At 38.3% G+C, this 16,370-nt stretch overlaps 1 protein-coding gene and 1 long non-coding RNA gene across 7 annotated transcripts in view; both read left to right on the top strand.

Moving 5' to 3' along the window:
- The window catches only part of wwp2 (WW domain containing E3 ubiquitin protein ligase 2), a 174,563-nt gene extending 168,576 nt beyond the window's left edge, over window positions 1-5,987 (top strand). For all 6 annotated transcript variants that reach the window (XM_059993114.1, XM_059993115.1, XM_059993113.1 and 3 more), the window contains one exon: window positions 1,731-5,987. In XM_059993114.1, the coding sequence (XP_059849097.1) occupies window positions 1,731-1,830 (100 nt within the window). In that variant the 3' untranslated portion in view covers window positions 1,831-5,987. The remainder of the gene's footprint in view (window positions 1-1,730) is intronic.
- Window positions 5,988-13,167: 7,180 nt separating this feature from the next.
- LOC132407204 (uncharacterized) lies at window positions 13,168-15,985 on the top strand. Its single transcript, XR_009516402.1, has 3 exons — window positions 13,168-13,255; window positions 15,579-15,661; window positions 15,939-15,985. It is a non-coding gene; the product is annotated as an uncharacterized LOC132407204 (long non-coding RNA).
- Window positions 15,986-16,370: the final 385 nt, after the last annotated feature.

Here is a 16,370-nt window from a genome sequence, read left to right on the forward strand (position 1 = left end):
GGTAATAGAATAAAAGTCTTGGAATACTTTTAAGACAGATGTAGGGAGGTAATCGATAAGCAGTGAAGTGAAAGGTTATTGGGGTTGAGAGGAATGCAGATCAGCCAGATGAGACTGGAAGGGCTGAATGGCCTTGTCTTGCTCCTGACTTGTATGTTTGATTGCTTTAATGTTTCTGCCACCACAGGGAATGGAAAGTTTCTGTAGTGATTACTAGTGCAGTACATCAGTATAGTAAGTCCTGTGCTTGATCAAAATGGTTAAAATTTTAATATTCAGTTTTACAGTGTTTCTAAAGAAACGCTAATGAATGCTGGAATCTTCAGTGCTCTCATTGTTCAATGTTCTCCAAATTTCTTGAATGTTTTTAACTGGCTTCACTTCAGATGTAGGGTTCTGTCCCCAGCTGGACAGTTAGTAATGAGTTTTCAATTTATTCACTTGATTGCCAAAAGAACCACTAATATTAGAGTAATAAAACTGTTAAATGTCAGAAGCAGCTTTATTCATTTAATGTTAACACCCTCCCTTGCTCCACACAATTTAAAAATTAGCAAATAAACACCTTTTTGCCTCATAATCTGATTATTATTTTTAACCATTATTCCCACTTTCCCAAGTAAATTGAACAGATATCTATTGCAGGTTTTTTCCTGGCTACTCCCATTTTGTAGCTGGAAACAGCTGTCAATTCTGTGTTTGCAAGGGATAAAAACTGACTTCAAAGACTTAAGTTATTTTCATAAAGACTTAAGTTATAAAACTGTTTCAATTGCAGTACGACTTAGAACTTCATGCGTGGCCAAGTTGTTAAACTTATCGCTAGACAATCACACAGCTCCAACTCCCACTAAACAAAGATTATATTTTCTTCCCTTCCTTTTGTTTTATTTATTTATGGGTTCCAGCTATTATTAGCAAGCTGATTTTTTTGCCCATTCTTTAATTGCCCTTGAACTAATTTGTCATGTCGAGGTTTAGTTTGGAGCAACAAACAGAGATGTGGGAATTATCGTTGCATATGTGCCAGATTTCCTTTCCAAGGAGACATTAGTGTACCAGATGCCTTTTGTTGCAACAGCCTGATGATTTCATGAACACACCTACTGGCACAAGTTTTCATTTTGGGTTTATTTATTTATTTGAATTTAAATTCCTCAGTTGATGTGGTGGGTTTTCGTATCTATAGATCAGTTCTCCAAGCTACTGAGCACAGTCACTGTGATGCATTCACTTTGTTACTGTAACCCTAGTTCGCTATTTGACAAGATGTATGCAAACAGCTCAATCATTAATTGTTAACTGTTTTTGACTAAAGTGATAATTTTCTGTTTTCTTTACCTCCTATTAAAATCATCAAAATTGCAGTTGAAATGAGGAAAGCTGATATTTTGACAAACTCTTCAAGTTCTTTACAGTTCAGCTGTATTTTTTTGTTCTTTACCTGTTCTTGAGGAAGATTCAACTTAGAGAATTATTTTTTAAGAAAACATTTAATACTGTTTCAAAAAATAATAATTTCCTGTTCACAAAAATGTTCAAGTTCAAGTTTAGAATGCGTAATATAAGATCATCATTGGTGTTGAGAAAGTTAATAAATCAACTGTGATTGAATGGCAGAGAAGACTTGATGGGCTGAATGGCCTAATTCTGCTCCTGTGTCTTATGGTCTTAATAATGAAAAATGAAATATGATTGAAATAATTGAATAGTGCTGTATTTTTTTGCAGTTTCAATCGTCTAGACCTCCCCCCTTACAAGAGTTATGAGCAACTAAAGGAGAAGTTACTATATGCTATTGAAGAAACAGAAGGCTTTGGTCAAGAGTAATAAATTCTTGCAGCTTCAGAGGAAACATTGAATAAGGAAGCCTCATTGGACATTCAGAAGACCATGAAGGACATATTGACTTTACTTCCATATCTCCCCTTAACTGATCTTCAATTTTTTTTTCATTTGTTAGCACTCAGTAGGTGTAATGAATAACATATAACATTGCATTCATAATTGAAATACATGGTCTTTTCTCTGGATCTATCATAGGCTTCTGATAAATGAACTGCGACTTGTTTTCCATTACAGCTCAACAAAGCTCTTCCACCTCTGTCTGTTTCTGGCAAGTCTTTCAAGGTTTCCCCAGCTTTGCATCAGGTTTTTCAACTAGATTCTACAACTTGCAGCACATTGCTCTTGGGTGGCTTCATTTCCCTGGTTTTTTGGGTGCTCATCTTTTGCTATTCTAATGTGGAATCATCTTTCTTCTGAAGCACATAGCCCAATAATTCACAGTTCCCTCAGTGACTATGGTCCTTTTGACATCTTGGCTGCACTGTAAAATCAGGTCTTGGTTAATATTGTACTGGGCCAAAAGGTATGGAGGCAGGCTCTGCAAACGGGTCAGTTTGGACATGTAAGACTCCATTATTCCCCAGCACTCTGCCCCACAGAGAAGTACTCATTTGTAATGGGTGTTATAGTTTGATGCTCTTCAGACTGCATTTGAGCTTTTGAAGATATTCCCAATACTTTTGTTATCTTTCTAGAATATCTTTGCTTGTTCCACACTCCTGTCGGATGGTGCTGTCCAAGTATGTGAATGTTTCTGAATTACAAGTAACAATTCCACATCCATACTGATAATGGTGAATCATTCTAAAGGTCGTAATATCTTTTACTCAGTTAATTTTTAGACTAATTTGCTGGTTGAATGTAAGTTGTTTCTTTCATGCATGTGCTGTTGGGCATGTGAAGGGACAGTGAGGTGGAGATTTCGAGGAATGTGAACGATGTGTTGGCGCGTGGGCAAGTGGTTAAGGCTTTGGGCTGGCGATCTGAAGGTCGTTAGTTCAAGCCTCAGCCGAGGCAGTGTGTGTGTGTCCTTGAGCAAGGCACTTAACCACACACTGCTCCTGCACATTTATAGCCCATTGGCGGCGGTTGGTGCAGTATGGACAAGACAAGACAAAACTGTATCTCTTGACATATCTTCTTGTTGTATATCGCTCTGCACTGGCAGTATTGAGGACACATGGCCTAATTTAATTTCAAAGCTGATCAGCACTTCATGCGAAGTTAACTTAGATATTTTGATTATACAAGCAAGGATCCCATCTACCCTGGTCAACACAGTAGTCCTGTAAACCTTGTTAAAGTATTCTCAAAGTCTGTGGAATCTATGCAGGGATGCTGTTGCTATCTGAGCTTAGTTCTATTATATTTTGTAGATTAATGATAATGGTCTTTCTAAAAACTGGCTCATTCTCTACTGGATACCAATTACTTCTGACGTGTGCTGGAATGTGATCTTACACATTGTCTTGCTAGGCACAGATGAAAGTGTAATATCATACTGGTTAATGTAAACATTTCCTTCTTAATCCCATTGGTACACTCATTTGCACCTTTTCAGTTTTTCAGACCAGTGTTTGAAAACTGGACCAAGGGGCAGGTACTACTTATTAAGGATTTATTTAGAGCAATTTACTAACTGTATCAGAAGCTTTCCCATTTTTTTTTAAAGAATGCGTTATCGCAATGTGCCCTTTTCTATTGCTGAGGAGTGTCATTTGCTGCTTGCCACTGATAAAACATTGAGACAGCAGATGGTTTCATGTTTGGTACCAATAGCTATGTGCACAGTTTGTGTTGCCAGGCTATCAATATAGGTTTCTTTCTCCACTGTTACTAGGTGTTTGATTCCTCAATGTGCCTTGCTGTACTGCTCAATGAACTTGATCTTTAACCTGTGGGATTTTATGTCAAGAACCTTTCCCTTCAGGGCTCGTACTTGGTGAAACCTACTCTTCTGTTTGCAGTCTGACCAGGCTTTGCTGATCATTGATACTTTGTGCCATTTCTCAATACTTTCCTGCCTCTTCATCATGGACTGCACGCTGCTAAAAGCTGTTCTTTTACAGCAGTATGAAGGCTTTTCTATTTCTGGGAACATTAGTTTGTTGACATCATAATGTTGTGTACAGTAGTCTAGAATTTCATGGTACAGAAACAGTGTTCATCGCTCCCACTCCCCCATCTTTGCTTCTGCTGTTCTTACCAACCTTAACAAGTTTTAGGTCAGGCAAGGCACTCTTGGTAAATTAATGTGACAGAATTTGTCGTTTGCTTCTTTGAAATGTTGTCTATCATCCCATCAGGTATGCAGCAGAATTTCTCCCAATGCTGTTGTTAACCTTCCTGATCTCGTTATGTATTGTCACCAACACCTTAGGTGAGATTTCTCATCTGCCATCTTTCCTGTTTTGGACATTATCCATATTTTCCTAAAAAAAAACAATTGCCTCTTTTTTTTCTGGATGCCAAGTGTCTTCATGCAAATGGTTTCCTTTTTACTTTTATCCCTGGCATTCACATAAATTTTTGATCATTGCACAACCCTGAAGGACCAAGGTGTTGGTTTGTCTGGACTACCTTCAAAGCAAATAGGCACAGTTTAATCTTCCAGAGACAACAAACATCTTGCTGACATAGACCATGGGGATTATTAGGGACATGCCATAGCAGGGCATAGAAACCAGAGATGACTTCTTTAAGCATGTTTCTCTTTTAGTAGGTAATGTCACATTAATATATTAATTGAGTTTTCAACAAGTCCACAGAGACTTAGTGGATAATGTCCAAATTATGAAAAATAGTCTAGAACTCAAGCAGATGTGTGAATAATAAACTGTTTATCACAAGAATGAATGTAAAGCATTTCTTCAGAATCAACAATAATTACAATTGTGATGTTTCTATTTTTTTAGTTAATTTGTATATTTTTTAAAGTAAGTACTTATAACTATGAGACAATGTGCAGAATAAATTACAGATTTGTAATTTGCTTTGACACACAAGGATGATTCATGAAGACCAGCAGCAGATGTTATACTTCTGACACAGTGCTTAGAAACTTTTACAAGCATACAAGCAATTATTCAACATTGTTGCCTTTTAAAAATACATCTATTACATTTTATTACAGCAGCAGCTTGTAGAACTTGATAGACATTTTCTCTCAATATTCCACTAATTAGTAGAAATACATTGTTTTTATTTTCAGCAATGAATTGTGAGACTTCATTACAGGTGAAGGTTAATTTAATAAACCATATCATGAAATTGTTTATTGGGCAATCAAATTTTGAAATCATGGCTTTTCAAAGTTATATTTCATTAGAAGTGGTAGATGTGGTGACAGAAGAGGATTACTGAGATCAATTTAAGACTCATACTTAATGACATTCTCAATGTTTAGTCTGCATTTCTAACCATGTGAGAAGTGTGATGGCTGTGGCATCTAAAGATAAAACTGAGTAAATTTTTATTTCTAATTTTTCCAAACTTACTGTGTTTTGTTAATATATTATTAAAAATTAGCCAATAAAAGACTGGCTTAGTTTTACCTTTTGGCTCAGCTCTGCTAGATTAACTTTGCACTCTTTAGTAAAAAAAAATTCTGTATTTTAATTAAATCTATTGTATAATCAAATAAAGCAAAACAAAATCTCTTGTAAAACAACTATTTTTATCAAAATAGAGAAACTATAGTGTAAAAAAAGTGTATATTTGTTTTCCTGAAATAATAGTAAAGATCATTAAAGTTTTATGAATGTAATTGTTGATGTATGTTCCAAATATGTGGTCAATGTTTTGTGCTATTTTTAGCTATACATGAATGAAGTGTGGTGCAAGGGTCACTATGCTGAGCCTGTATATTAGTTAATTACTGACTTTCAGGAAACAATGATTTCTGATTTGAGGTTTACACAATATCTCTAGCTTTTGAATTGCTGTTGTTGTATAAGTTTGAATTTTAAGCGAAAATTGTAATTAATTATTTTTGAATCAAAATAAATTGATCATTGATTTAAAATGAAGCTTTTTAAAATTATAAATGATAATAGTATTGATTTGAAATATTGCAAAGTAAAATCAGTTTTTGAGGAAAAATTGCAATTTTGTCTAATAAAATAAAGATTTGAACATTGCATCTTAAATATATGTTTTCAATTTTAGTGTATCATGAAAAGTGTCACTGCACTCAGTGGTTTGATTTTGGACTGGTAGAAAACTACTGTGATTTCAAAACTTTATAACAGAGCGAGACAGTTCTGGATTTAGCCAGTGTGTATTAGTTATATTTTTAAAATGTAATTATATTTATTTTATATTTTAATTATATTTTAGTCAAAGATGAAATAAGAAAACATCCCATATCAAAAATGTAATAGTTGGCACTGATCGTATTCAAGAATTTTATGCTTGACCTACTGTATTAAGCTCGTTGATAAGTAGCAAACAATAGATGGGAGCAAAGGTGTGACCTAATACTTCTGGATTTTTAAAAGGCCTTACATGAAATTAGACTTGCAATCAAGGTTGGAGTCATATAGAATCCAGGGAATAGTCTAGTGAATTGGAGGGGCAAAGGGATCAGGGGATACAAATTTATAATAGATAGAAATAGTAATGCTGTTTAACTTGTTACTAAATTACTTCTGGATTCATTTTCAGAAGGAGACAGATAAAGAGCAGAGAGGTTATGTTAAACTTGTACAGAACGTTTTGCTATGCTACACTCGAAATACCTGGCATTGTTCTTGAATAATAAACAATTGACATTTTGGGCAGAGACTGGAAAAGGAGGGGGAGAAAGCCAGAATAAGAAGGTGGGGGAGGGTAATCTGTCTTCTTCACCCTTCCTTTCCAGTCCTGAAGGGTCTCAGCCTGAAATGTTGACTCATAGATGTTGCCTGCCTTGCTGACTTCCTCCAGCAATTATGTGTGTTACTGTGGATTTCCAACATCTACAGAATCTCTTATGTTTATGATTGTGGAGCACTGCTGTGTAGTACCAGGGCTAACACAGGTCTTTCTCCCAGTGGACACTGAGTGACTGCTCTGCCCCCACATTATGGTAAGACCTGTTTATCTGTTACATGCTCTGTCTGGGCCAGTCAGAAGGACATGAGATGGTACGATAATCATTTAGCTCTGAGATTTTGAATCTGGAAATGATCACTGAGTTTGTCAATGATTAGCAGAGGGCATTTATATTTGAGCAGGAGACTGCCTCGTGCTCAGGTGAGAGTGGGAAAAATCTTAAGGACATAGAACAGTGCAGTACAGTGTAGATCCTTCAGCTCACGATGTTATGCCAATTCTTTCAGCCAACTCTTTCAACCTACTCTCAGATCAGTCTAATCCTTCCCTCACACATGGCCTTCCAAGTTTCTTTCATCTTGTCCCATATCTCACTGTGCTGCGACACATACAGAATTCTTATACTCACACACACGTTCTCTTTCTCACAATTTTTTCTTTCCTCTCTCACATACACATTCTTACACTTTTATCTCTCTTACACATACACACATTTTCTCTAACACACATGCACACATTGTCTCAGTCACTCTCATTGATACGCACACATTTTCTCTCTCTCCCCCTTCCCCCTCTCTCTCTCACACACACCCCCTCCAAGAGGACCACAATCTCGGTAGGTAATGAGGTTAAGTTAAAGTTATCAAAGGTACTTCCCTGAGATTAATTTCTTGTAGGCATTTACAGGAAAATATAGAAATACAGTAGAATTTATGAAAAACTTAGGTATTCAAAGCTCCTGTACCTCTTCCCTGATATTCGAAGGGGAATAACTATTCCTGAACCTGGTGCTGTGGCACTGAAGCTCCTCTATCTGTTCCCTAGTAGTATTAGTGAGAAGAGAGCATGGCCAGGATGGTGGGGGTCCTTGATGGATACTGCTTTCCTGCGGTGGTGCTCTTTGTAGATGTGCTGGGTGATTGGTGAGAACAATGAATAATGAGATAAAGTAACACACACAAAATGCTGGAGGAACTCAGCAGGTCAGGCAGCATCTCTGGCGAAGAATAAACTGGCAATGTTTCGGACTGAGACATTCCAGGTAAGATAAGGGTCCAGAACAATGATAATGAATAGAGCAACACACAAAATGCTGGAGGAGCTCAGTAGATCGATGAAGAACAGTAATGTGTGTCACCAACTTCTGATGAACAGAGTCTTTGGATTGTCTGTGCCAGGAGAGAAACATTGACTGCTTATTTCCCTCCATAGATGCTGCTGATTTGTGTAGTTCCTCTAGTATTTTATGTATGTTGCTCCAGTTTTCTAGCATCTACAGAATTTCTTTGAGTTTTTCCAAAGATGACATCTTGTATTGCTTTGCTGTGATCCATGAATTTGAAGCTTTAGTTGGCATATTATGAAGAAAGGGGAACGGAGGGAAATGAAAGGACCCCTGTGGATGAAAGACCGTAAGAGATAGGAACAGAATTAGTCCATTTGGCCCATCAAATCTACTCTGTCATTCCATCGTCACTGATTTATTATCCCTCTCAACGTTCTCTGTAACTTTTGACACCATTATTAAACAAGAACCTATTAACCTCTGCTCTAAATATACCCAATGACCTGGTCTCCAGGATCATCTGTTGCAATGAATCCCATCAATTCACCAACCTCTGGTGAAAGAAATTCCTCCTCATCTCTGTTCCAGAGGGATGTCCCTCCTTTCTGAGGAGGCCTCTGGTCCTAGACTGTGCCACTATAGGAGACGTTCACTCTATCTAAGACTTCCAATATTCAGTAGAGTTCAATGATTGGTATGAAAGGACAAGTATGGACAACTGGGCTGAATGGTCTGAGAGATATGGGTAAGCTGCAGTAATTGGTGTGAGGCGGCAGATTAACAAAATGGACTCTCAGACGCTCCTTAATCACTCTGTCTGAGAAAGTGGGACAATCCAGGTTGTCCTAGGAAGCAAAACAGCCAACAAAGAAATCAGCTAATGAAGAGAACTGTGTATCACTGGCTTCTAGTGAGTAGCATCCAGGGATTCTTTGTGCCAGGAGGGAAAGAAGAATCTTCCAAGGAAATTGCATTCAGACTTCCATTTGCTGCTTTTGTCTTTCCAGCTGCTGTTTTTGGCTTCCTCCAGGGGCCTGCACTTTTGGATTTTTAGTGGAAAGTTGGCAGCCTGGTTCCCACAGCAACGGGAACTCGGCCTTTCAAGAAATATTCCTTCCTTCCCAGTGTTACACCTTTAATCTGGTAAAGGCCCTGGAAAATGAGATGTTATCAGTCTGGGGAAAGGGTATTGGAAAGAGTGAGGGAGAGGGAGGGAAAGAGAAGGGGTTAGAGAGATTCAGGGAGTTAAAAAGAGAGAGAATGTTTGTGAGGCCAAATAGAGTAGTGGTTGGCATAATTGCTTTACAGTGCCACAATCATTCTTCGGATTCAATACACACCACTGTGTATAAGGAATTTGTACACTCCCTCCATGATTGTGTGGGTTTCCTCAGGGTGCTCCGGTTTCCTCCCACATTCCCAAGACCTTGGGATTAGGGTGAGTATGCTAAAATGGCACCCAAAGCTTGTGTGGTTGATAACGTGACCGTCACATTTCACAATGTTTCAACGTAGATGGGACAAATAGAGTTAATCTTCATGATTCTATACCTGTATTGGAGAAAACAGTACAGATAAATTGTCTTCCTCCAGGGCAGGCAGTTAACCTGATCAGGCATTCTAGTTACCACCCCACTCCTCCTATCGATTACCTCGTCCCTGCACTGCACTGTAAACATTTTAAACCACCTGTTATAATACTGCTAACATCGTAAATGCATGCTGGGATTTATGTATTCATGCACATTTCATTCCACCTCCATACTTTAACCTCTAACTTTAGTTTTTTAAAAAATACCTAATTCTTTATTCCTTGTGATTGTTGAATATTGTTTTTTGTTGCACGTCACACCAACTCATCACAGCAGGTTCCTAATAAACATATATTGTATATAGTTAATACATGCATATGGCGAGCCTCAGGACCCACACCTCCGGGTTCAGCCAACCTCAACCATCAGTCTCTTGAACCAGAGGGAATACCTTCACTTGCCTCAACACCGAACTGTGCCCACAACCTATGGACTCACTTTCAAGGGCTCTTCATCTCATGATCTCAATATCTATTCTTCCTTCCGTTGCATATTGGTTGCTTGCCCATCTTGTGTATGGTCTTTCATTGATTCTGTTATAGTTATTATTCTATGGATTAATTGAGTATGCCCACAAGAAAATTTATCTCCGGGTTGTATATGGTTACATATATGAACTTTGATAATAAATATACTTTGCACTTTAAATTTTAAAGTTGGTCCATGATCCTTGATCATTGATAAAAAGGCACTTATTTATTTGGAGATATAACTCAACTATTCCTCTTCGAGCAGCCAGCGGGGCTGTTGAATCATTTTTCAACTGGTCTGCCCTCAACTTTTAATAGCAATTCAATTATATTCCATCCTTAACTTCAGGAACCATTTCAAAATGTACCAGAATAAACAGCTTCCAACAGCTTTAGGTGTTTGGTTCTCTGAGAATTATTAGTTTAGGGAGGTTCTGGTTCAGATATGAGGGGAAGCCGGAGTAGCATAGTGGTTATTGTAGCTCAGGGTGTTAGAGTTGAGAGTTCAATTCCAGCGTACTCCAGAAGAAAATTTGTATGTTCTTCCTGTGACAGTGTGGGTTTCCTTTGGGTGCTTTGGTTTCCTCCCACAGTCCAAAGACGCCCAGTTAGGTAGGTTAATTGTTCATTGTAAATTGTCCTGTGATTAGGCTAGGGTTGAGCAGTTGGCTTGCTGGGCAGTGTGGCTTGTTGGGCCAGAAGGGCTCTAAATTAAAATAAATATTCGAAAGGATTATGATGGCAAAGCCTAAATGGCTATTAAACACATGAATATACAGAGAACGGAGGGATATGGATTCAAATTCAAGTGTATTTTTATTCAACCGTGTACACGTATACTGCCAAACGAAACAACGTTCCTATAGACCAAGCTGCACTATACAGTGCATATAACTCACAACTGCAAAAGGTAATTTTAGCACAAATAAATTAACAAATAATAAGGTGTAGTTTTGACACAAGTCAAAACAGTAAACTGGATAACACTACTGCTGTTTTATACGCGATGAGACCTGGATGGTGGCACGGAGTTCAATAGCCTCAAAGTCTGGGGGAAGAGGTAGACTTGACAAGGAACTGGCAGGTGAGCTGAATACGTATTTTGCATCAGTCTTCACTGTTGAAGACTCTAGCAGTATGCCAGATGTTCGAGAGTCTCGGGGTGGGGAGGGGCTTGGACAGAAGTGAGTGTAGTTGCTATTACTAGGGAGAGGGTGCTTGGGAAGCTGAAAGGTCTGAAGGTCACCTGGACCAGATGGTGTACACCTCTGGGTTCTGAAAGAGCTAGATGTAGAGATTATGGAGGCATTACTAATGATCTTTCAAGTATTACTGGTTTCTGGCATGGTTCTGGAGGACTGGAAAATTGCAAATGTCACTCCACTCTTTAGGAAGGAAGGATGCAGAAGAAAGGAAATTATAGACCAGTTAGCTTGGTTGGGAAGATGTTGGAGTCAATTGTTAAGGATGAGGTTTTGGAGGCGCATGATAAGATAAGCCATAGTCAGCATAGTGTCACAGGGAAGATACTACCCTAGATAGAGTATTGGCTGATTGACATGAGGCAAAGAGTGGGATTAAAGGGAGCCTTTTTTGATTCGCTGCCAGTGACTAGCAGTGTTTCCCACAGTTGGAATTCTTTTTACGTGAAATGTCAATGATTTCAATGATGGAATTTGATGGCATTGTGACCAAGTTAGCAAACAATACAAAGATAGGTTGAGGGGCAGGTAGTGTTGAGGAAGAAAAGAGGCTGCAGAAGGACTCAGACAGGTGAGGAGAAGGGTTTGAGAGTGGCAGATGGAATACAGTGCCGGGAAGTGTATGATCATGCGCTTTTGGAGAAGGAATAAAAGCATGGAATATTTTCTAAACATGGAGAAAACTCAAAAAACTGTGGTGCAAAGGGACTTGGGAGTCCTTGTGCAGGATTTCCTACAGTTTAACTTGCGGATTGAGTCGATGATGAGGAAGACGAATGTAATGTTAGTATTCATTTTGAGAGGACTAGAATATACAAACAGGGACATAATGCTGAGGCTTTATAAAACATTGGTGAGTCCTTACCTGGAATATTTTGAGAGGTTTTGGGCCCCTTATCTAAGAAAGGATGTGCTGAGATGGGAGTGGGTTCACAAGGAGGTGCACAAAAATGATTCTGGGATTGAAAGCAAAAACCTCGACAGCGTAGATGTGGAGAGGACGTTTCCTATAGTGGAGGGGTCTAGAACCAGGGGGCACAACCACAGAATAGAGGGACACCCAATTAGAACGGAAAAGAAGAGGAACATCTTGAGCCAGAGGATAGTGAATTTGTTAAATATGTTGTTAGAGATGGCTATGGAGGCCAGGTCTTTGAGTGTATTTAAGGAGGAGGTTGATAGATTTTTGATAATAATACAGTGTGTGAAAGGCTATGAGGAGAAGGCAGGAGAAGGAACTGGATCAGCCATGATCAAAACGTGAAGCAGACTCAATGGGCCAAATGGCCTAATTCTGCTCCAAGGTTTTATGATCTTATGATCTAAAGCCTCACCAGACGAACTCTCCAATCTGTTGAAAAGCAACAAACAACGTCAGGCTTTCACTTTCCAGCTACGATGCCAGGTTTTGACTAATTAGTATTTGTATTTGACTTTCTTTAGGTTTTATGTAAAGATATAAAAAGAATCAGCATGTTGTTTTGTGTGTGTGTGTGTGTGTGTGTGTGTGTGTGTGTACGTACATATGGGAATTTGAGGGGGGTGTGTTATAAATTAGGAGAGTCAGAAGAACTTAGTCACTTCATCAGTGACAATCTTGACAAACTCAACATTTCTCTGCTGTTTCATGATCAGTAGACATTTTACCTTTAAAATTTTTTAAATCTTCAGAAATGTAATGCCATGCATTTTCTTAAAATTTTACAACTAGCCTGCTGAATATTCACAATTACTTTCAATGTTCAGTTCGTCATGATTGATCTTTCTTTGTCTCGGGATTGACAGACCATTAAGTGGCATGTGTTCTCTCCGACGCTGATAAATCCACACTTTCAATGCATGCTTGAGATCTTTATTTTTCGCTTTATGCAGTGTTTCTATTTTCCATTAACTTCTGTTCATTACATATCTGAGGTCAATTCTCAGAACCGTCTGCAGTGCGCAGACTTGTGCATCGCCTGGGAACCGTCCCAGCGCCTTGAGGAATTTTCCATTTATGACATCATGTCAGCATTCAAAAAATCCTGGATTTTGGATTTTCAGGTAAGGGGTGCTCAATCTTATAGCATAAGATAATCTTACTGACGACTTGCATGTCTGTGATTTCAAATATTTCACATTTTACAGTGGTTGGTTTATTTTAACTAACTCTATCGCATTAAAAAATATACTGTTTCTATACTGGAGTTCAAAGTAATTCTGTTGTGGTTGGCTGGTAGCTGTGCTGATAAAATTGTAGGCATCTGCGTAGTGCCTTGAGAACCACGTCCTAGGGTTGAGTTCTCAACTGCAAATATATGTCATGTTCCATCAATCACTGAGCAATGGTGATGTTGGTCCAGATTAGATTGAACCAGGGTGAAGTAGAGTGTAAGACAGCAAGTGAATTGTGGAGGTAATTCAGAGAAACGAAAAATAAGGTTAAGGTGACTGGAAGTTTTTTATTGCTACTAATTGGATGTATGTAATTTCCAAATCCTGATATGAGAAGAGTTTCAATATTAAAACTCAGCAAAGGTAATATCTCAGTTTTAGTCATTTGTTTTTCTCTAATTTTAAATCTTTAATGTAATCCTTAAATTACGTTTTGCCCACCATAATTTTCCGTCTTTCAGTCATACATTCTGGCCTCCTGAGTAACCCAGTAGGCTGAACCAAACAAGATTTTCCACCCTTAAAAACATTATCATCACATTATTAAACAAAGGAGCCCAATTCTTCCCTCTTCCTACCAGCTCCCAAACAGCCACATTCATCCTATCAGAGAAATTCCCTTTGTTCCCATTGTCTTCTCATATCTTTTCTGTGAGCTAGCCTAACTTCTTTCTTCCTCCTCTCCATAGATGCTGCCTGACCAGCATTTTGTGTTTGTTGCTCTGGATTTCCAGCATCTGCAGAAAATCTTATGTTTACAGTTTTTCTCTCTTTCGCGGTTATGGAGAAAGGTCTCAGATCTGAAGTATTAACCATTTTCCTTTCCAAAGTGGTTTACTTATCTGCTGTTCTAGTAGTTTTGTTTTTATTTCAGATTTTTCTTCTGTCATTAACATGGGTATACAGTATACCACCACTAATGTAAGTTGGATAAGAGTGTATTTTTGTTACAATAGATTTGAATTCTATATTTTCTAACCCCATAAATCTTAAACAAACATAGACTTTCTTTTCAGAAAAGAACTGCTGAGTTGCAGCGTTGCAAAGTGAAGGTTTAGATCATTATTTAATGGATCATTTCATAGTTATTCTAACCCTGGACCTCAGAAGGTGGTCAGTCAGATGATATCCCATTGTTTTACATCTTGATAATTCTCAATTGCGTCCTTAGCTTCAGCAATGTTCCAGCAAGTGTTTTACAACAATATACCCTACATGTGACCTCTTCTGTTGAATGATGAGAGTAATATTCTGCCACTTTACTAAATATTTTGCAAATAAAATTTTCATACTTGGCCTTTGGTGAGACAGATATCCATGGAACCTGCCTGGTTTTCACAATGAAGTCAAGTAAATTAAAATTATGGGTTTTTAGGTGGAAAAAAATCAGCCCCATCATATTGTTGTTAAAAACTGAAATTCACACGTAGAATGGGGAAACGGGGGTGGTGATGGTGAAATGGAAGTATAATCTTAAAACTGGAGCTTGGCTGTTTGGAAATGAGATCTGGAAATAACTTGCAAACATTGTTTCACAGAAATCTGGAATTCCCTTGCATGAAAGGCTGTAAACACTAGACCAGCTGAAATTTTCAAGGCTAAGACAGATATACAGTATTTTTGTTCAGCAAAGGTATTAAGGCAGAAGGCAGCAAAACCAGGTAAAACAGTGAAGGCAATGAACTGTGATCAAATAAAGGAGCTAGTTTTCGATGCCCTTCCTGTAAAAATAGGACATCTATACAGGCTTCACCTGCCTCTACTCTGATTCTGTTGTTACTCCTTCTGCACCTGAGCCAGAAAGGTATGCACGTCACTAAGCAGTGAGAGTGTGCTGCAGCTGCTCCCTTTTCAATCAAATAATATTTTCCTGTCAGTCTTTTGGATGGATGTAAAAGGTGTAATAGCATTACTTTGAAGACAAGTTAGGGAGTAATCTCCTGTGACCTGACCAGCATTCACCCCTCAGCTATCAGTAAAACAGGCTACCTAATTGTTACTACATTCCTGCTTGCAATGTGCTAATTGGATGTTGCTTTTGTTTGTTAATGACTATACTTCAACAATATTATGAACTGGAAAGCACTTTGGGGTGTCCTGAGCTGTGATAATGCTGTAGAAATATGTCCTTTTTCTCACCCAACATTAGGCACTTCCTATCTCCAAAGAAGGTCCAACGAAACTCCCACAAGATATTTTATTTTAATTCTAGATTAAAATGCGAGGCACGACCTGCTGTTTGGACAATATAAACCGTCCCAGATAGACTGGAAAGGCAAGGCGCTGGGACCAGAGGTGAGAGTTGGGCAGATTTTGTGATGTTCACTCTTCTTTCCGCAACACTGAGGCTGTGAGTTTGCCTTGGATGCCATGCTTAGTATCTGTGGCCTTCCTGGTGATTTGCCCCATGAATATAACGAACGGCACTGAGGCCTGGGCTTACTCTGGGCTGCTCCGGCATTCAGCTCTCACTTTGGTTCAGAATGCTATTGCTCGCTTCAATTTCATGTTTTTTTCTCTTTCTCTGCATATTGGGTCCTGGTCTTTATTTTTTTTAATTGGGTTGTTTCAGGCTATATGCTTTGTGACTGCCTGTTACTGGACAAATCTCAAGGTTGTATAATTTATATATTCTTTGATAATAAAAGTACTTTGAAAATGTAAATAAAATTTATTATAAACAAAAACATTAATTAGCTTTTCAAATTTATTCACTCATAGGAGACAAGGTAGTGCCTTGCACATTCTCTACTTCTGTAGCTGCATGTGATTTATTTCATTGAACAATAACCTTAATGAGTACGTGGAGTGCTTCCAGATATTATGAAATTAATGGCATCTGTTTTGTTTTTGGATAAATTTAATGCACAAACTCTTTTTCTCTGTTGTTTGGTCCCTTAGAATTTTGTGTTAACGAATCAGAAGTCACGTTTCTCTGCAGGATTTCGATCAATGCTAAGGCTTGTGCACTGTACTTCAAAGTGCTATGTTGTAAATTGTTCTT

The sequence above is a fragment of the Hypanus sabinus genome, chromosome 17 (assembly GCF_030144855.1).
Source record: "Hypanus sabinus isolate sHypSab1 chromosome 17, sHypSab1.hap1, whole genome shotgun sequence".
NCBI classification, from domain to species: Eukaryota; Metazoa; Chordata; class Chondrichthyes; order Myliobatiformes; family Dasyatidae; genus Hypanus; species Hypanus sabinus.